The sequence below is a fragment of the Sturnus vulgaris genome, chromosome 8 (assembly GCF_052056855.1).
Source record: "Sturnus vulgaris isolate bStuVul1 chromosome 8, bStuVul1.hap1, whole genome shotgun sequence".
NCBI classification, from domain to species: domain Eukaryota; kingdom Metazoa; phylum Chordata; class Aves; order Passeriformes; family Sturnidae; genus Sturnus; species Sturnus vulgaris.
The window spans coordinates 22,121,197-22,141,290 of record NC_142250.1 but is presented as its reverse complement, the minus strand read 5'-3'; the positions used below and the strand labels follow the sequence as shown (position 1 = coordinate 22,141,290).

Genomic DNA, 20,094 nt, shown 5'->3' with positions numbered 1-20,094 from the left:
ATAGGTATTTTACATGTATAATATAACACATAGGTATTTTCTAATACCTTAATACACAGATGTCTGTTCTAAAAATGTTTGTACATTTATGTTAAATTACTTGGAAGTTGGTAAACTAGTGTGATCAATATTAAAAACGTATTAAAAGAGAAAAAATAATTTTAAAACTATCTAAGAAGCATAAATCAGGATAAAGAACTAAATTTCCTAGAGGAAAAAAAATATATTTTCTAACTTAAAGGAAAGCTTTGCAAAACTTAATTATCACATCACAGATTAAACACTACAAAAATTAAACACTAATACTGTCCTTAGCTGTTAGCCAGGGACAGTCCACTACATTCCCCTGTACAACGGAATTCACATAAAGACAATACTCACCTTTAAATGATTTCATATATTTCACCTGTTCTTTGCAAAGCCAACATGCAGCTGAAAATGGACTCTAAAACAGTCAGACAAAAAATACTATTTGAAGAACGTGGAGAGAATTACCTACCAAAAAACCCAAAACATTCTTACCTTGTATTTGTCCAGTATTCTTGACAGCAATGCATTATTAAAGACACTGCAGTAGAGTATTCAATCATGATGAAAATTTAGAACTGAAATTCAATATTCTTAATTTGCCAATATCAAGATTCATCAGAGGAGAAAAAAACACCAAATGCAAAATCATTTTAAATGGTTAGAAGACACCAGAAGAAAAACAGGGAAAATGCAATACATATTCCAAATGTCCAGGTAACTAAGACATCAAGAAGTCAGTATTATGTTAACATTTTCAAAATATTTATTAATACACACAACCCAGTGAGTTCACAGAAATATATTTGTCTATATTTTGTTATAAAAATTAGAAAAATACATAAACTAAAATAAAATTGTGCATGGTTGCAAACAATTCTTAAATTACCTGGGTTTGTACATTTTTAAAACACGGACATAACAGTTCATTGTGATTACCCAGTCCCCTGAAGAGGGGCTTAGTGGTTAGGGGGACAGGCCTATACCTGTGTGAAAAACTGCTGTTATATTTTAGTGTGTTTCTGTATTCACACAAAAGCCTCCTTGTATTCCTTTTATGATGACTGATGATTTTGTTCAGCCAATCTTTCTCCATTATTAAGAATCCAAGTGAATTTGATTGATAGGTACATTTATGCCAAGGATGATTCCTTCAAGTGCTTAGCAAAATCCAAGGGTTTGGAAGCATCAGTCTCACTGATGTGTTGTTGAAGCTGTTTGTTTAGTTCTTCATCTACAAATGAATCCATTTGCAAGAAGGTGTCCTGAAAATTACAAAATATTAGTTGTATTATTAAACAAGGCCATGTTTTCCATGCCTACCTTAGTTTACCAGTGTTTTTTCTCTCCCACAGTCCCAGTCATCTAGACCAGACTTGTTCAACTGGCACCTCACTCCTCCTGACCTGCAGGAAATCACCCTTGGCTGCAAGCAAGCACCGTGTCAGGCAGTCCTTCTTAAGCTTGTGGCTTTTCTTGTTTGTGGTAAGCTGGGCTTTACAAGATTACCTTCTACACACAGCCATGGCTTCCAGCCTGGGGGGTTCACACACTGCCTCCTGTTCAACACACCTCACAAATACAAAATAAGCATGGTTTGGTGACTGCACACACTTATAAATCAAGCATGTCTGACCAAAAGGCCAGTGAAAGCAGCAATGCTCACAGCACAGGTTGTGAGTCAGAAAGGAATCCTCTGATCTTTCTGCCTCCAGCCACACCTGCATTTTCCTGATGCTCAAATAAACAATGATGGTCATGCACATAATTTAAACTTCCCTGTGAAAATCTTAGAATTCCCAGAGCCAAGTACATTGTGCACTCATGGAGAAATGAGAGCCTCTCTTTAGTGGTGCATAGGGCTCCAGTTTGGAGCTTCTGTCAAGAGCAGGGAGATGCTGACAGACTGGCAGCCTGGCACACAGAGGACATGCAGAACACACAGGATAAAACTCAGATACTGCCAAAATTTGATATATGAGCCAAACAACCATAGAGCAGGCAAGACCCCAAGGTAATTTTCCATTATAGCCATCTATGGACGCTTTGTGATCTTGCTGTTCCATTGTTTCTGCTCCCTAAAGGAGCTTGTGCATTTCCTTTCTCTACCCAAATTTCTCTCCCATCTGCTGTTCTCAGCCTTGCTCTGTCAGAGCTGCTTATGTAACTCCCTACCAGGACACACATATCAAGGAGTCATTATAAATCAACTGAATAAGTTAAGTACAAACACATTTTCAGAAGTTCCTTCTCTAAAATGGAAAAAAAATCTGTGCTCTCAAGGCTTCAGCTGACATTACTGAGTTACAAAGTCGAGTGTTGACAAGGTTAATAGGTTATAATGTTTGCATTAGAAAGTAGGAAAATTACCACTTTTTAAAGGACACACCACTCACTGGACATTTAATGGAGGCTGGTATCTGGAACACATCCTGTGCTGAGGATATAAACACATTCCCCCATTTCTCCTCTTTTTACATTAACTCTTTGTTCCCCTCAAATTTCCACTTTAAAGCTGAAGTGAAACTAACAGGGATCAGTATCCCTTGACACACTGAATCAAACACTCTGGAAATCCAGCTGTCTTGGCAACTACTCACTCTGGGGAAAGAGCTGGCTTTTTATTACTGCTTTTTGAACAGACATTAGTTCATCACTACAGAAAAGAGCCAAGAAATCTGCACTGAACCACTGCAAAGTGCAAAATAACAGCTACCATATTAATCTTGCTCTGTTAACTGATACTGTGGGAGGTAGGACTATTTGTACAGCTATTTTTTCCTTCTTTAGACTCAGTCCTATCTTATGCCAGTTAAAAAAATATACTTGATGCAAAAAATATAGAAAGCAGAAAGCTACACTGAGTGTGCCAATGCCTGGGCACTGCATAGTGAGCCAGCAGATACAGGTTATATTGGTGTGTCACATGGTTAAAAAGGACACAGAGAGATGAGAACAGTACCTTTCTTCTGGATGTTACTGATGCAACAGGGGGATTAAAGGTCATTCCTTTCATACAATATGTCTCAAAAAGTTCTGTAGCAGACCTACAGTAAATAAACAGTGAAAGAAAAATGGCATTAGATAAATACAACTTCAGCTGATCTATCACCAATCCAAGAGCAGTGTCTTACACAAAGCCCACTCTCCCCCTCCATCACACTTTAGGAGAACTCCTCAGAGTATTGAGCATCAGCTGGAAGAGATCAGAAGCCAACGGCTGGGAAACAATGCAAGTCAAAGTAAGTAAATGTGTCTAAATATATACACAAGAAAACTGCTGTCTTCCCAGAGCTCTAATCTGTACATATTTGAAAAAGGGAAGGGAAAAAGGTAGGTAAAGATGTCTAGCTGACACAATCTGCCAGAATTTCCAACAGTTCCAAAGGGTTTTATGCAAAAAACATCCATGAGAGAACAGGGAGGACCATCACAGAGAAAACTGGTTAAAAGACAGGAAACAGAGGACAGGAGTCTATGGTCGTTTTCTGCAACGGCAGGAAGAAACTGGATTTCCACAAGGTTTTTTCCTGGACCCGTGTTTTCCAACATGCTCAAAAAAGAGAATGTTGGAGAATACCAAGTTATTTGTAGTAGTAAGAATGAGCTACTTGTAGAGAACTGCAGACAAACTCTCTGCAGACAGAGAACTGCAAACTATATGAGATAATCAGTAAAATGAAATTTATTGTTGGAAAAAGCAATTCTACGTATAAACAGTAGGCTCTGAGCAGACCACTGTCACTTAGAGACCACTATCACTTCTTGTTATGACAGATACTTTTATGGGATGGTGACTTTAGTGCTGTTTGGAGTCGAAAAGAAACAGAACACAATAGAAATTAGTTACATCACTGTATAAATCCATAGATCATCCACACCTCAAATATTGCAACGGAGTCTCCAATTCCATCTTGAAATGCTTAAATTGGTAACAGTTCAGGAACATAATAAAGTGTATGGAAAATATGGAACAGCTCCTGTGTGAGGTGGATCCCTCCATACAGGGGAGACAGTAGATGGAGGTATGATATGATTGAAGTCTGACAAGTCCTGTGAGGCACAGAATGAGTGTGATGGAGCAGGCTGTGCACTTCAGCTCCCAAAGCAAGAACCAGGGGCTGTTAAATGAAGCAAACTGGCACCAGGTTCAAAACAAAAGAAAGCAGATATTGCCATAAGCATCAGTGGACTCACAGAACCCTTACCAAACAATGCTGCAATGGCAAAATGTGTGCTCTGATTCAAGGGACATTGACCAGTTTTGAAAAGAACTCCATGAACAGAAAATGCTATCAGGTTCAGGAAATCCACCAGGCTGAAACCTGTCAGAGGCCTACTCAGACCATATTTTACCTATCTGTCCTGGTTTTATTTTTCACAAGGCACCTGCTGCCAGCCACTGCCAAAGACAGGATGCTGAATTAGATCTTAGTCTGAGCCTGGATGGCTGCCCTCATGTTTTAACCTACTACAGACCTTACACTGCAACTTGGGTTCTAGTTTCCACTGCACAGTCCCAGTTCAGTGATCCCGATCCATATTCAGATCAGGGCTGCTGCTGAAGATATTTTGCTCCCAAGGGAAGAAAATACACTGCACTTTCAGATGTTTCCCCTTGCCACACCCTGGCTACAAGTCTCAAAAGGGAAAAGAAAAAAAAAAAAAGAAAGAAAAAGGCAGCCAGCATTCTGTACTGGCAGACGAACAAAGAGAGTTTGAAGATCAGAATCCTTTATTTTACAGATAATTATTTTTAGGAATTCCTTTAATATAGTATAAGCAACAGCTTCCTTTCAGGGCCTATTTAGAAAAAAAAGGAACTCTGATAACTCACCTTTGGCTCAAGTCAAGTGGAAGAGCTCCTGAGCCTTCAGTTGGAGCTCCAGCAATAAGGTGAGATGCAAACTTCTGCACTGTTGGATGATAATGTCTCTGAAAGAAAGAGATAATGTATGTATGTACAGAATCTCATATTTATTTCCATTTCGGTAAGATGGAAGGTCTGCTTTTATTTTAGAAACTGAATACCTCAAAATCAGTCCGTTTGTGGGATTAAGTGAATGAGAATACCAAGGCATGCATTTATTCCCTCATATCATGCTGTGAGCATGACTCTCCACAGTTAGGTAATTCCTACTCCCAGAAAACAGGGACAAAGGGGAGAGGAAGCCCTCTTCAAATCCTGATGGGAATGACAGATCAAGGTGTCAGTTCCTCTTGGAACAAGGGCCGAACTGCAATGGAACTTAACAGATCTAAAAAGTCTCCAAAGGAATCTAATAAGGCAACCTGCAGTAAGAAGCAGTGTGGTATTATAATAGGGGATGTGCAACACCCCCTTTGGAGCTCATCCTTCCATACCACTGTGCTGGTTTTCCACTTCCACTCAGTTGGAATAGGCTCATGTGGGCCAAGATTTAACAGATAAGCCTGAAGACCTCTGTTCTCCATTGGTGTAAAGCACCTAAACATTGAGCAGCTCTTTACTGCTGTTGCTTCCCAAACCCCTGAGTTACTCACAAACCTGCAGTAGATGCAGCTCCCACAGTGCTGTGTTCTGAGCATTGCAATGCTCTGGTTCATCTAATTCTGGGAGATAAACTCCACTGCCTTGGGATTCATTGTCCAGTAAGAGGTCCATCCTCGGGAATGTCTACAACACAAAAAAAACCAGAAACTGATTTGTTTATATTACCCACCCAATCATAACATGGTTGAGTCAGTTTCAGGATTCATTTAACTTCATTCAATTTCAGCAGCATTTAGTGTATGATGAAACATATTCTGTTTTCATCATTCTTGTTAAAGATGCTTTAAAAATTTTTGCACAAAATCATTTTATCAAAAAATTCCATAACCTTTTGCCAGTAAGCTAAAAACTTGAACAAGTCAAACTTACCTGCATGAATATCCTGTTTGTTGCCAAGATCCCAACACTGGAATTTGGAAGGACATGAAGAGCAAGGATGGAAAGTCGCTTTAGGAAAGCAAGAGCTCGTTGCTGGGAGACTTGCTTTCTCCTCTTGGCAAACATGACATCCAGGCACTGCAGCACAATCTCTATGTCCTCGTTGGTGCCACCTCAAAAGCAGAATTTCATACAAAGAGTAAAGAACCACTTCATGGACATAGAGCTGGATACTCTGCTACAGGCTGGACACTGGAGCTGAGAACAGCATGAAAGCTGGGAGCCTCAGACACCTCTCATGAGATACAGACACTAAGCACCCACCCTTTTTTGGTCCAAGTAGTCCAGCTTTGAACAGAAAAAATGTACCATTGTTTCTGTGCTCCTTTCTAAGAAAATACTTGTTCATTAAACATAGCTACTATTTTAATCCTAAATGCATTCATTATATCATTTTCTATAAATTATTAAACAGTGAAAAGATCTAGTCTTTTACCCATCCAGAACTGCAGGATGTTTATTCTTAATCGTTTATTCCTAGTGAATCCACATTTCTGAAGTTAATTAAAATGATGTTAATTTCAAATTTTATAAATCTCTTTTTGCCATTTTCAACTTCTCAGAATTACTGGAAAATTTAGATTAGAACATAAAAATGTTATTATACAAGTCAGAAATAGATACTAGAAAATTTTAAAAAACAATTTAAATTTAAATTTAAATTATTTTTAGAATTACATTGGAAAAATCAAGTGTTTTTTCTTTACTGGAGAGAGAAGTAGAGAAAAAAAATAAAAATTTTTAAATTGCCACTGAAATAAATAATTATAAGGAAGTAAAAAAAGTTAAACTGAGGACAGACTAAATGCTTATCCAAGACCAAATACTTGGCATTTCCTAATGAAATAACACGATTAAAACCTGTTACCATGTACTGGAATAATAATTCAAGTATTTGTATTGCAGCAATGCAATGTGCAACTCGAGAAAAAAAAAGTAGGTTAAACCATACAATAATCTTCTCAGAAATCAGATATCTTTAAAAAGTGCAGTTTATTAATGCTACATAAAGGCTTTGATAGCAAAGAAACAGAATAAACATTATCTAGGTGAATAGTGAAAATAATAATCTGGAATTACCTGCATGTAGGCTGAACAGTGTCTTGTACAGATGTGTGTAAAATTTCATTGGATCAATGTTAAGAACATCACCTAGAAACATAATCCCAAATAAACACATTTACTCCATTTCTTTATCAGGCAATATTAAACAAAAATTTGTTTTTAAAAATCTCCTACCTTGACCGGAGAGTATATGAAAAGCACTGAGAACGCAATGAAGACTCTCACGATAGCTTAAATCCTAAGAATACAAAACTCAATAAGTATCCAAAAGAAAGTAATTTTAAGAAAGCTGTAATAAAATTCAACTTACCCCAGATGCAATAAGAGAATGAAGGACAATCAATAGGTCATCAAAAAATTCCACGTTTATGAGATGAGCAAACCTTGAATCAAAGAGATTTTAATTTTTACATTATAGACATTATCTGTAAACTCAGTTCAAAGTGTTCTGAATTGCCAAGATCCACACCTTAAAAGCAGGCTAAATCAAATGCTGAACATTTACCATCTTCACACGAAAGAACAGTTCAGTCCCCAACATGCTAATCATGGCTTTTCTAAAGCATTAACAACATGCTTGTGTCCTTTAGCAATTAATCAGACAAAATAATGGAATCACATCACACCCTGTGGCATTTGCACCACATCAATTTTATCATGGGAAATTTCAAATCACATTGAAATGGTTTTGGAAATAGCGGAAAACTTCAGCAGAGAAAGAAAAGAATTTCAACTAGTTTGTCAGTGACTCTTTTCTCACTGCTTAAATCCCTTTCAGAGACAGAAATTTCTTTAGTGCTCTATGTCTTTTCCAACTCACACAAAAGAAGGTAGTCAGTTCTTACTTTGCAAGACCTTCTAGCACAGCTGGCAAAAGTGGAGACTTCTGAGCTTTCTTCAAGATCCTGAAGTAAGTTACAAATACAATATTCAGGGTCTCTGTGTGCTGAAGGAAAGAAAACAAAATTAAATACTTAATCATGTAAAATAGACATTTCTATTTCACTCAAACTCAACTGAAATGCTTTTCTCTGTCCAAGCCTGCACTCAGGCCTTCCAAACCAATCCTGGCACTGCCATCTCTGCCCTTATGCTGAAAAGCTCAAGTCTTCAGTGCTCCCCTGCCCCAGGCTCTCTCCTGGCCACAGCCACACTCCTTCTTTGCCTACAGGCCACTCTGAGAGGCTGTAACACCCACTACACAGTGTCCTATGGAACAGGGCACCTGGAGGACATTTGTCAATGGATTCAACAGCGCTTTGAGCAGACAGCAGAAGGGAATAGCAAAGGCTACGTTGGCCTTCCTGGCTAAACTGAGAGCGTGATTTACTAAAACCTAGATCTCTGTCACAGGCAAAGTGTCTGTTAGCTGACAACATGATCTAGGGATGTGCAATGCTGGCAGGTTGGGATGGAGGGAAGACACGTCGTTACAAAAGGGTTAGGAGCTGTCACTCTGCTAATATAGAGAAACAATCTCTAAACTACTTACCAACTTCAGTTTCTTTTGTTTACTTTCTGATGCTTCTGCTTCCAGGAGTTCTCGTTCCAGTTTCTCTTCTGCTTTCTTCCACTGAAAATATACAGGTGATTTTAAGACAACAGATTCAATGTTTCCAACCAGTCTGGATATCCACGTTGAAGATACCCAGAGAACAAATTTTCCATGCTGGGTGAGTTGCTTAAGTCACCCTGTGATTCTACAGGGTAACCCTTGTCCTATCAGAAACAACCAATCAAAACCATTAACAACACGAGGAAAAAATAGGAAGATAATTAAATTCCCTGTAGAACCTCATAAATTTTCAACTACAATGCAAAAGCTGATGCTGAGAGTTAACAATGGCACCAACAGATGTGCAATCATTGCTGGAACAAATTGCTACATAGAGCAACGGAAGTGGAGCATGAGAAAGCAGATGTCATACCTTTCTTTGCATTCTGGAAAGATTTTTTCTTTTCTCTTTGTAAGTCATGAATTTTTTCTTTGGTGCAATGTCTTCAGAATCTTTTTGTAATTCTACTTCCTTAATTCTTAAGTGAAGAAATACTTTTAACACCTATTGTGAAATAAAATAAATATAATGAAAAGTCATCTACAACCTGATAGAAACTAAGGGTAAGAAATTCTGAATTCCATTCCAGCTAGTGGCCTTTGCTGGTTCAAAGGTTTTTCTGTTTACTCCCCTCCTGTTCCTTCACACCTGTACCTCGTGATCCCTGCTCCCAGTTCCTTCCCCAGCACTGTCCATTTCTATCCATTCCTCCATTTGCCTCTCACTTCAAGTCCCTCTGCCTGACTTAAGCCATGTCTCTGGCAGACTCTGATCTCCACCTCCCAGTCTCCTTCCCTTGCCCCATACCTCTCTAACTCTCTGGCTCAGCCTAATCCTGAACTGTCTGTGGTCTGACAGAGGGAGGAAATTCTCCTTGTCTGTAGCCAGCAGCTGCAGTAACTTTAACATTTGGGATTTTTTGAAACTTTTGACATAGGAATATTGTGAAGTACAACAGAAAGCTTCTTACCTCAGGTCTGACATCATAATTTCTACCCCTCACAAGGCCAGAAATGACTTTAACTACACCAAGTGAAGCATAGCCCAACTTGTCCTGTTTAAAGAGCTTTTTAACTGCCTCAACACAGAGTTCAGAAATCTGAAAAACAAAACACAGGAATTGTTCTGTAAAGCCAAGTCCAGAACAACAGCTAGTAACAGATGATACTCATGGTATTTACTAATTATAAAGTGCACACAGCCTGTAAAATAGTGAAAAGATACAGCCAAAAGATCTGGATATTGTGCAGTAAAAATCAGAAATAACAAGAACTCTAATCAGAAAATAACTTACCATTTTTGATGGATCATTCATGAGTGGAACGATGAGAACAATAATGTTATTGTGGAAGTTGAAGTGGGGTAGGGCCACAAGCAGCTCACACAGACACTTCACTGCTACCTCTGCTAGACCTTTATATGCCTTTAATGAGATGACATTGCTTTTCTTCAACTTCCTTTGCTTCCAATCTGCACAAAATATTATTTTTAGTGATTACTCTTCGGAATGATGGTGATCTTATAAATATTTAAATTTTTAGTGATTGCAGGCGTACTTCATGCAAGTGCTACCTCAAAGACAGAAGGTACCATTCATTCAGAGGAGGGAAACTGCTGCAAACAAGTTTGCCTCCACTACAAAAAATGGGAAGTCTTAACTGTACCTTTAATTGTTTGTTCCAGATTTTCCAAGTAAAATTTATACTGGCTTACAAGGCCTTCTTCAAATTCTCTCAGTTTCTGTGTTTCTTTTTTAACCTGTAAGCAGAATTGAATGAGATTATATTTGGAGAGCTAAATACTGAAATTAGCCAATGGTGAAAAAAGGTTTTAGAACAAATATCAGATATCTAAACAGTTTTTTCTTTTAGACAGATATTCCTATAAATGTATTAAAAATAAAATATTTCTGTACTTTTCTACAGATGTGTTCAGAGGGCTTTTTCCAACTAGCCTATTTCATTTTTAGAACTTGAGGTAACATTATCAACCAAATACTATTTTAAAACCATGACTGTAAATTGCACTAATCCTACTAAAAAATTGGTTAAAAACAAGCTCCAGACAACAAGTTACTCTGCATTTGTTCAGCAAATTGTTGAACACATTGCAAACAAATCTATGCCAGTTAGGTGACAACATTGCATAATTTGCTTTCTTTCTAAATCTCTTTATTCCAAAGTTTAAGAGGAAAGTCACCCAGGTTTGGTGTACTACTTTCAGACACTACTTTTCCCCTCCATTACCACCTGCATGTCCCCTACTTATTGAAGGAAGTATGTAAAAATTAAAGGTTCAAAACCAAAACCTCTCTTCCTGAAAGTGTCACAGCTTCAGAGTTTCCAAAAGTATTTGTGCATTTGTCCCCTTTGCTCAAAACCATGAATTCATATTAAACAAATCAGTCTTAATATCTGGCATAGCTGAAAACACCCTTAACTCCTCACATACACTATAAATAGATTTGATATTTCACCTTGGTAGCTTTTTCCACTTCGGTCAGAGGCCGAATTTTGTATGAAGGTGCAATGTCTTTGAATATCTCCATCAAAGACACCATGACCAGTTTCCTAACAATCACAGCCACGTTAGGATCCTGTTCCATCAGCATGGCACGCAGCTCCTTCAGCTTCTTAATCTGATTGAAGAAAACAGGCAGATATCAGATGAAGACCAACTGCAAACCAAGGGACAAGCACAGCATACATTAACTCAGCAGTTACTCAGACTCAACACTGCATAAAGAGCCAGGAAAACAAAATTTCACTCTCAGGAATGCTCAAATTATCCTCCTATTACAATCTTGCAGAAAATTAAAGAAAATTATTAGTATATCCTGAAGCATAGAGAACTATCAGATAGAACCCTGAAATCAGAGCTTAGGTATGGGTCATGCTTAAGGAACAAGGCAGCTTGTACAGAAAATAACGAAAGTGATACAACACTGACCTTTTCATTGTTCTACCCATGTATTTTTGTGCTTTTGCTACTGTTTGCTCAATCAGATCTTTGTTTCTTGACTAAGTGCACAACACAGACACACATACATGCAGGTTAAGTAAATGTACCTACATTGCTGTCTGGCTCTGAGAGAATGGCAGATGCTAAGGCAGCTATGTGCATCTTCCTCTCCTGCAGCTTTTGTCTCCTTTGAGCAGCCATTTCCTCAGGAGTGAGAACAGGCAGGGGCTCCTCATTAAAGTCTGGCACAGTTGTGAGAGTTAGAAAAGAGGGAAGTTAACAAATACCATATTGCAGATACTGCATTTCAAACAAGTACCCTGGTAAGGCCACACGAGAGTAACTTAAGAAGTTCAATAGTCAAAGAAGCTTTAAGAATGACTTTGCTAGATTTTATATTAACCCACAGATTCATTTTTGCTCCACTTCAAAATCTTTTGCTTGCAAAAAGAAGCGGACTAAATATTTTTGAATCTGCCCATGGTGCTCTCTGAGTACAGTGGGAACATATAAACTCAATGTATTACCCCAATCATGCCAAGGAACAGCAGCGCTGTGCAATTCGTATCAAATTATTCACCATTCACTTTTTCTTTTAAAAATACAATTGGTTTTATTTGTGTTTTCTGAGTATTATTTTGCTATAAGTATCTCCTTCCTCAACATCAGATTATATTTAGACAGTAAGGACCCAGAAGTCACAACTTTACTTGACCATTAACTCGATAGTCAACAGCAAATGAAAATCTCAGTTTCCTGGTATAGATGTTTTAAGTAAAAAAATTTAAAGACAAAGACAGACATTTAAAGCCTGCAAAAGTTCTGTGTCCTGAACTGCATTTAAAAATTATCTCAGAGTTATCAAAATAGAACCTCACAGATGCTCTTTACATAAGACCAATATTTCCTTCTTACTAACAAATATGACACAAAGGATAAAACGAACTTCATGCAAGCAGCAGTTCTAGGTGAAAAATCAAATTAATTTTGAAGAAAGAATCTGAGGCCAGCCATTTCTGAGATTCTAATAGGTAAGAGTGCAAGCTTTGAATAATGGTTATGCTTTGGTGGCAACATGGTAATGAACATAGTCAAAAACATCCTGAACAAAACACACTTGAATTGCAAACTTCCTTGGGGAATGGCAAAATACTTTTCAGGTGTGTCAGTGATTTGGAAAAAAAAACAAAAAACAAACAAAATGTTTTGTTACCCTCTGCTTCCTCCATATCTTCTGTGTCCTCTTCTTCATCATGTGCAACATTGAGAACTGCAAAAACAGAGTGCCTAGTGTCAAGCACATAATAAACACTGTGAAATTTTAAATGAATAAATTATATACTTCTTGGCTACTATACCAGTTCCAGAATCTGTGTCTAACCTGGTTTTTCCACAGCTTGAGGAATTATGCCACTCTTGTCTTTGATGGGGAGCAGATGGATGAGTTCTTTTTCTGGCTCTGTTTGTAAACGTCTTGGCACCTTCTCGTATTTCTCAATCACACTTTCATGTTTTCGTTTCTTGACGTGAACAGGTTCACTGAAAAACACGAGGCAAACTAAATAAACCAGTCATGTAATTAGAAAGGAGCCATGCCTGACCAGCTGGATTGTCTGCCTCTCACCCAGGCCAGGGTGCTGTTTCACTTGTCCTTCCTCTCTCTGGATCCAGAGCCTTCCTTAACATGTCCCACAGCCTCTCTCCCTCACTGTGTCTTGACCTTCCAGGTGAAGCTTAACCAGGATGTGACAATGAGTGGGTCAGTGGCCATTTTTATCTACCCTACTCCATGGCTGCTTTTACCACTATTACTATCACTGTTCTACTCTGGCAAAGCCACACTTCTCTCTAATGACAAAGCAATAACACAGCATGGTGTGTCACCCTTTCACAGGAATGCTCCTGAGCTACAGATAAGTGTACAAGAGGATAAGTATTTCGTTTGTGCTAATATGAACACACAACTTGTAAGTGGTGTAACACCGGACAGGTTTTTAAGACAGACTGCAGTCAACCAGAGTAAAGCACATTGAAAAGACAGCTCTCCAATTTAAGGGAGCACTATGAAAGGAACTAAAAGTCCATAACAGTAAAACAGGTAAAAGAGCAACCACTTCCACTGTTTTCCTACCATTCTAAAAACATTCTGGCATAATGATGTAGGACACAAAGAACTACATTTTGCAAAATATCTCTAAATAAAACCACACAATAAATTCCAAGTTTTGCAAGACTTTAAACTTATATCAAACCCAGTCAATTTGGGGAAAGGGGAAGGTTTAAAGCAAAATTCTTCCAGTTCAAGAACTTGCAGTGTGGCTACAAGAGACCATGAGGCACAACTGCAACTTTGTAAATAAAAGCCATTTACTACGTTCTTTTGAAACCAGACTAAATTATTAATTACTAAGCAGAATCAACATTAACAAATTAAAACCACCCTTCAGCAGCTAGGCATAGAGAGGCTCTCCACATCCATCAAAAAAGACAAGCTAAGATTTTCAAACAATCATGTAACCAGACAACTCTGTAGAAATGCATTTGTAAAGACTATTCTACAAGTAGGAGCACTGCCTTTCTACAAGTATCACTGTGAACTCTACCCAATGCCTTGGTGCACAAAACTAGTAACAAAAATTTTGTATGAATGTTTTAGTGTTGCAGTGTTTACAGCATGGCTTACAGAACCTCTTTTATTTTTTTCCAGCAATTTGCAGTGCAATATGTATAGTGGTCAATAGTCCAGGGAATGTCCTGAATACTCTATACAGGAAAAAAGACTGTTCACAGATTAAAGCATTTCTTTCAGTTTGAGGGATGCTCCTCATCTCATAGCCAGGGACCTCCCAGGAAGGAACACTGCAGAAACAGTATCCTGAAGGTCAGGCAGAGCACCTGAATGCACTGACACACATCAATACATTAATACTGAACTACTGACAGGCTGAGGTAACACTTAACTGGAGCTGCAAAGAAACCCCAGACTGAAAGAGACCTCCTGATAAACGCATTACTTTACATATTAGTTACATATTAATGACACAAGGCTGAATTAGTATGAAAAGGAGACATTGCAACTCACTTAGAAGAAAGGTCTCTGGTTAAAAAGGATGCTTTTTGGGCCAGATCCTCCATTAATTTTAAGTCATCTTCATCCATCATGTCCAGTGGAAGAGCATCTTCTTCTTCTTTTTCTTCCCATTTTCTAGCTATTTTTAAAGATGATGTTTACAGATTAAGATCCCATATGTATAGTCACCCTTGAAAACCTAACCCTGCCCACACTTTTGAGACCATTTTATGCCTTACTTCTACCTGGAGCTCATTGACCTTTATGCATGTAGATTTTGTTATCCCAAAAAACTGCTCCTTTACTATGACATCCAATAACGATCAGTGCAAACACATTTCTACCATTTTTAACTGACAATTCTAGGTGCCAGAATAGCTAGATTTTGTATTTTTCACAGGTCTCCCGTTCTTTCAACAGGAACAGCAACTATTTGTACACAGAAAATGAAGTCTTGTTTTCTCAACTTTTACAACAGGAAGCAGCAGGTAACCCCCATACCTAAGCAAACACTTACCAACTTGTTTCTTCTTGCTTTCCTCCAATGGAAAAGGCTTTCTAGAAATAGCATCTCTGACAGCCTCCCTTAGCTTCTTTTGTTCTTTACGATACTTCTTAGCAGCACTCTTCTGCTTGTACTGTTTATTCTTTAATTTATTGTCAAGTTTTATTTGACTAGTTCTCAGTAATTTGCGAAAACTTGGAACTCGCTTTGTGTTTTTTCTCTAGAAAACAAACAAAAAGCTACAAGTCACTGACATGTTAACAGCCTTTGCAAAATTTATTCCACTGTTTAAGATCTCTGAGTTTCTATTTCTATCAGGACTGAACAATATTTCTTGCTAACAGTATCATCAGTTAGGCTCAAATTTACACAATTGTGTCACATCTTTGAGAAGAGAGCACTGTGACAAACGTTTTACAGAAACATTCTCTGACAACTTTTTTATTAAACTCTATGTCCATCACTTTTAGACATATGGACACCCAAGGTATGGCACACAGCTTGTTAGGGTGCAGTTCTTTCGTTCTCTTCTCAGGGTGCTGCTGTCACCCAGCACATGATAAAATACCTTGGGGAACGTGAAAGTCCAAGGCCACAGCCTCGGACAAACGTCTCCTGCATGACATCTCCCCAAGCTGAGCTTTGGCTTTCTCCTGCCTGAAACTCTCCCTGCCCAGCAGCTGCAGGGACCTGGCGAGGCTGCCTGCTGCAAGGCTCACACCAGCAGCCTTACGAGAACAGGGTAACGGGGAACAGAGCCCGGGGAGGCACCGTGGGCTGAGAAACCGGGCTCGGAGAAACCCCGGAGGCGAAGGGTCAACACATGCGGGCCGTGCCAAACCTGCAAAATACTCCCAAGGGTGCTCGGGATGGAATGGACACGGCAGGGATCATGTTTAAAGGGGCACGGGAAGGCAAGGCTGTGCAGAGAAACTGGGCATCGAAGCGCCCTTAGGGATGATGTGTCCCTTTACAAAGTGGCTGGATCAGCGTGGGGTTCCTCAGTTTGTTGGAGCATGGTGCTAAAAACAGCAGGATTGCGAGATCACTGCCTGTACGGGCCAATCAACGAGCTGGGCCCCACGACCCTTCCGGGCCCCTTCCAACTGAGAAATGCCGTGAATCTGTGAATCCGGAATTTTTGTCAGCTCAACTTTAGCTTCCCTTTCCACGCTGGATTATCGGGAAGGCGCTGAAAGGTCTCATCTCGAGAGACGAGCCTGCGCTGCGCCTCCGGTGCCCACCCATAGCCCCCGCACTGCTCTGCCGTTCCCCCAGAGCCCCAAGGCCGCGGGGGCACGGCCGCTATCAGCCACGGCTCCCGGTCCCGCCCGTCCTCCCGTGCCCTCCCCGCCCGGCCCGCTCCCCTCACGGCCCTTACCGGCTTCATGGCGGCGGCGCGCGCGTGCTGCCCGCGGCGGAAGCGCTCCCCGCGCGGCGCGGCCACAGCGCCCCCTGGCGGCGGAGGCCGAAGCCGCCCTGGCCGAGCAGCGCCGGCCCCGCCCCCGGCCCCGCCCACAGGGCCCGGCCCGGCCCGGCCGCGGACCTGAAGGGAACTGAAGGGAAGGGAAGCACAGGCCGCGTCTGCTGTCAGTTTTATTTACACAGGAATCGGTACTAGTGGTCTTAAAGGAAGGCTTGATCCTTCTATTTACAGTTATATACAGATTTATAGTTGAAAAGTAAGAAAACTGTACAAGATAACACAAAAATATAAGACAAATTGGATCCAATTAAAGTAGTGAATACATAAGTTAAGAAAAATCTGACATTTACATTTCAAATTGTAATGTTATGAGTAGCATATATGTAGTTTTTAAACCAGATAGCAACGCAAGTTACACCACACTAAATTTTTACCCCGATTATGCAGACTCTGCTTTTAAAACACCAGACAACTGGAAGCCTCCTGCACTTAAAAATACATAATGGTATTTTTTACTTGATTTCCAGAGGGACCAGTTACAAAAACCCACATGTAAGGAATTTATTTACATTAAATATTAGCAAAAAACGGATCAAGAGAGTGCAAGTGTTCCTCACCTGCAGTGCTATCCATTTTAAATTTCTGTCCCCTACAACCACAGGTTGTTATACAGCATCTTCAAGAACAGGAAATGTTTGAAAATATTTGCTGTGACACGTACAGTATGACCTTATGTCTCACAGTTAAAAGATGTTAAAGAATTATGTATCACTAAACCAGATGATTTTTGGATTTCAGTATTGCACACTAATAAAAAGACAGTTTCAAAAACAATTCTGTGTCTGCATTATTTCCAAGTGTTAAAAGTGGCTGCTTCTTTGAGAACACACAAGCCTTTAGATAGCCTTGTCATTTTCTAGTGTTCACCATTACATACAAGTATTTTTTATTTGGAAATGGCTCGACAATATAAAACTTCTGGTGGCAAAACCCTTTCACAGAATACCCACTCCATTTACTCCACAACCAATACACCAAAACAAATGCTTAAACACCACTTGCTTTGAAAGCAGTACAGTGAAAATAGCAGCCCTATTCTTACTACTGTTTAAAATTCGGATTATTTTTGCTCTAGGTTTGGGCACAATACGTCTACAGTTCCTGAGTTAATTACATTTGCCCAGACTGAAGAATGAAGCTGCAACTTAGAAAAAAAAAAAAATCAAACAAGTAAATAAGACAATACCCCTTCCCAAATCTTAACCACCTTGCACATAAACATACCAAACCACCTTATTTGGTCCTCAATACATGCAAATTGTTAATTTTGGAGGTAATGTTTGTACCAAAGCATTTGGTTTGGATAGCAGTTTTGGGGCCTTAAGATTTAGCATTACCCTCATCCCCTCCAAAAAGTGCCTTTGTGGTATTTGTAAAAACAGTTATGCCTCAAAAATTTGTTTAAAGTACCAACAGAAGTTATTACAAATGTTTATTGCATTGAGCTGATTCTTTTAAAGTATTAAATATGAACTCCCCACTTCTCAGTTTCATAGGTTTTAGTATTCTGTGTGAAATCAGATCTTCCCATGGCAAAAACTAATACTGGCAAAAGGGTGAAGATTTCATCAGTTCATTACTCCACTGAGAGCTGTGTCTTTTTTCCACCTCATTTTCACATTTTCTATAGTGCTTTTTCCACATAGAAGTGATGTGAAGACTTCTTTGTCATCAAGTGGTTTTCCAAGTTTCCAGTAGACCTCAACATTAGCTTTTTGGTGCTGGGCTATGGTTCTTGTCCCCTTCTTTGTTGTCCTTCATCAGTGAGGCAAATACCTGGAAAAGTAAATTATTCAATGAATATGAAGACTGCCAGTGTTATAATGATATTAACCACCACAATATTAGCATGGAGATTAATTTCTAGAATGAGACACTAGAAAGGAAGTGCCCATTGCTCAGGAGTCAGACAAGCAGCTTAAATAATCATGAAGTGCTCTATATATTCATGTGCTGACATGTCTGATTTGATATATATCTCTAAGAAACTCACCTGTGCCCATTTTTTGTTACTATTCTGCATCTGAATAGCTGCAATACAACTAAAAAGCTTTTCTGATGTAATATCTTCTGGAAGTTTTGTTAGAAACTGTGCTATGTGAATAAAGTCCATCTGTAGGAGAATATCTTCATATAACCGAAGGATTCCTAATCCTGTCCTAAACAAAAATTCTTCTCCATCTCTACAGAAAACATCCCAGACACGACAGGCCAGATCAAGTGGTAATGACTTGCTGTAGAGTGTAAAAATCCTACAAATGAGTCAAAAACAAACAAAAAGAAGAGTTATAACTTATTTCAGAAAAGTGAGAAGACAACTTCCTTTAAATCTGAGTTGCATTAGTTCACAGTAAGCAGATGACAAGTTATTTTATATACTCTTATTTTTTCCCCTATTTCAACGATCCACAAGTCTCCAGATTTTGAAGCTAGAACATGTACTCTGAAACCCATGTCTTCTGATGCCACAGGAAATCCTCCATTTGAATGCCATCTCCTTTAGAAAGCTCTGGTTAAAGAAGTGACAAGTATCTTCATACTCAAACAGAGTATAATACATAAGAACTTAAGCCACAAAGATCACAAATGTGTAACTTAATCTTTCCCATTTCCCATTTCCCATTAAGCCATACAGTTTAACAGCTCTGTTCATTTTTTTCATCTCATATAGAGGGCTGCATCCCACTAACATACTTATGATAAATCAATAGCTACTTTTTCGAATTTGTTCACATTACAATCACAAAAATCTAGATGGAGTTCATCCTTAAGCACACAAACAGATATTCTGTATTTGACAGCACTACCACACTTCAAGGTGCCTGCATTACACACACAGCTTACTACTCTCTGCTTTTGAACATTTGTAACTTCAAATTGTTCACTGTATTTTCAAGTTTATCACTTTTCAAATTAGGTCCTAAATTTCATCCTCCCTCTGCTTTAAAGTCTCTATTCCTATAGTCATACTTCCTTCAGTAGCTGACTGTGTTCATTTCATCAAGTCATTTACAATCACAGTACACCATACTATTACAGTGTAGTAGCCTCCTCTCTCATACTTTTGTCACACAACTGCAGGAACAAGAAAATGAAAACACAGAACTCCTGTTTGTCTCATTTTTTAACTGAATACATCCCTTTTAATAAAGCTTGAAGCCTGCCAGAGGAACTGCAGTTACACAAAACAGTTCATCATGATTTCACAAGACCTCCTGAATGCCTTTTTTTATGCTTTATTTCCAGTGCTGAAAGACCTATAGCAAAATAGCAAGTGTTCTGACAGTTCTAAGGTTAGGTTTTCTATGTTCTATGAACTCACCAGTCTATCAAATATATGTCTGGAGTAAGACTGTATGACTTGAAATGAAGAAACAATTTAGGAAGATTTTCTTCAAAAAATACTTCAAAGGCTGCAAAGTATTTCAGCATCTGTAGGGATAGTAAAGTACA

At 39.0% G+C, this 20,094-nt stretch overlaps 2 protein-coding genes across 3 annotated transcripts in view; both read right to left on the bottom strand.

Annotated features, from left to right (window-relative positions):
* Positions 1–770: 770 nt before the first annotated feature.
* On the bottom strand, positions 771–16,606 carry NOC3L (NOC3 like DNA replication regulator). Its single transcript, XM_014875353.2, has 21 exons — positions 16,537–16,606; positions 15,168–15,375; positions 14,663–14,789; positions 12,962–13,119; positions 12,794–12,850; positions 11,692–11,822; positions 11,096–11,257; positions 10,284–10,377; positions 9,914–10,089; positions 9,590–9,718; positions 8,992–9,123; positions 8,556–8,636; positions 7,909–8,009; positions 7,374–7,446; positions 7,238–7,301; positions 7,079–7,150; positions 5,930–6,111; positions 5,555–5,683; positions 4,865–4,962; positions 2,990–3,074; positions 771–1,292 (listed from the first exon to the last, which is right to left on the bottom strand). Exons 1-21 carry the CDS (start codon positions 16,543–16,545, stop codon positions 1,161–1,163), a joined length of 2,400 nt encoding a protein of 799 aa, XP_014730839.2. The 5' UTR covers positions 16,546–16,606; the 3' UTR covers positions 771–1,160.
* Positions 16,607–16,733: 127 nt separating this feature from the next.
* Positions 16,734–20,094, bottom strand: part of TBC1D12 (TBC1 domain family member 12) — a 41,404-nt gene continuing 38,043 nt past the window's right edge. For both annotated transcript variants that reach the window (XM_014875381.2, XM_088169125.1), the window contains 3 exons: positions 19,964–20,073; positions 18,635–18,893; positions 16,734–18,417 (listed from right to left, as the gene is read on the bottom strand). In XM_014875381.2, coding sequence (XP_014730867.2) covers positions 18,349–18,417; positions 18,635–18,893; positions 19,964–20,073 — 438 coding nt within the window. In that variant the 3' untranslated portion in view covers positions 16,734–18,348. The remainder of the gene's footprint in view (positions 18,418–18,634; positions 18,894–19,963; positions 20,074–20,094) is intronic.

Excerpts from the sequence above, each read along its gene's own strand:
- NOC3L (XM_014875353.2), bottom strand. Across the intron at positions 6,112-7,078 it reads ACTGTTCAGCCTACATGCAG|GTGGCACCAACGAGGACATA; the intron begins GTAATTCCAGAT and ends TCTGCTTTTGAG. Across the intron at positions 5,684-5,929 it reads CAAACAGGATATTCATGCAG|ACATTCCCGAGGATGGACCT; the intron begins GTAAGTTTGACT and ends TTTGTGTTGTAG.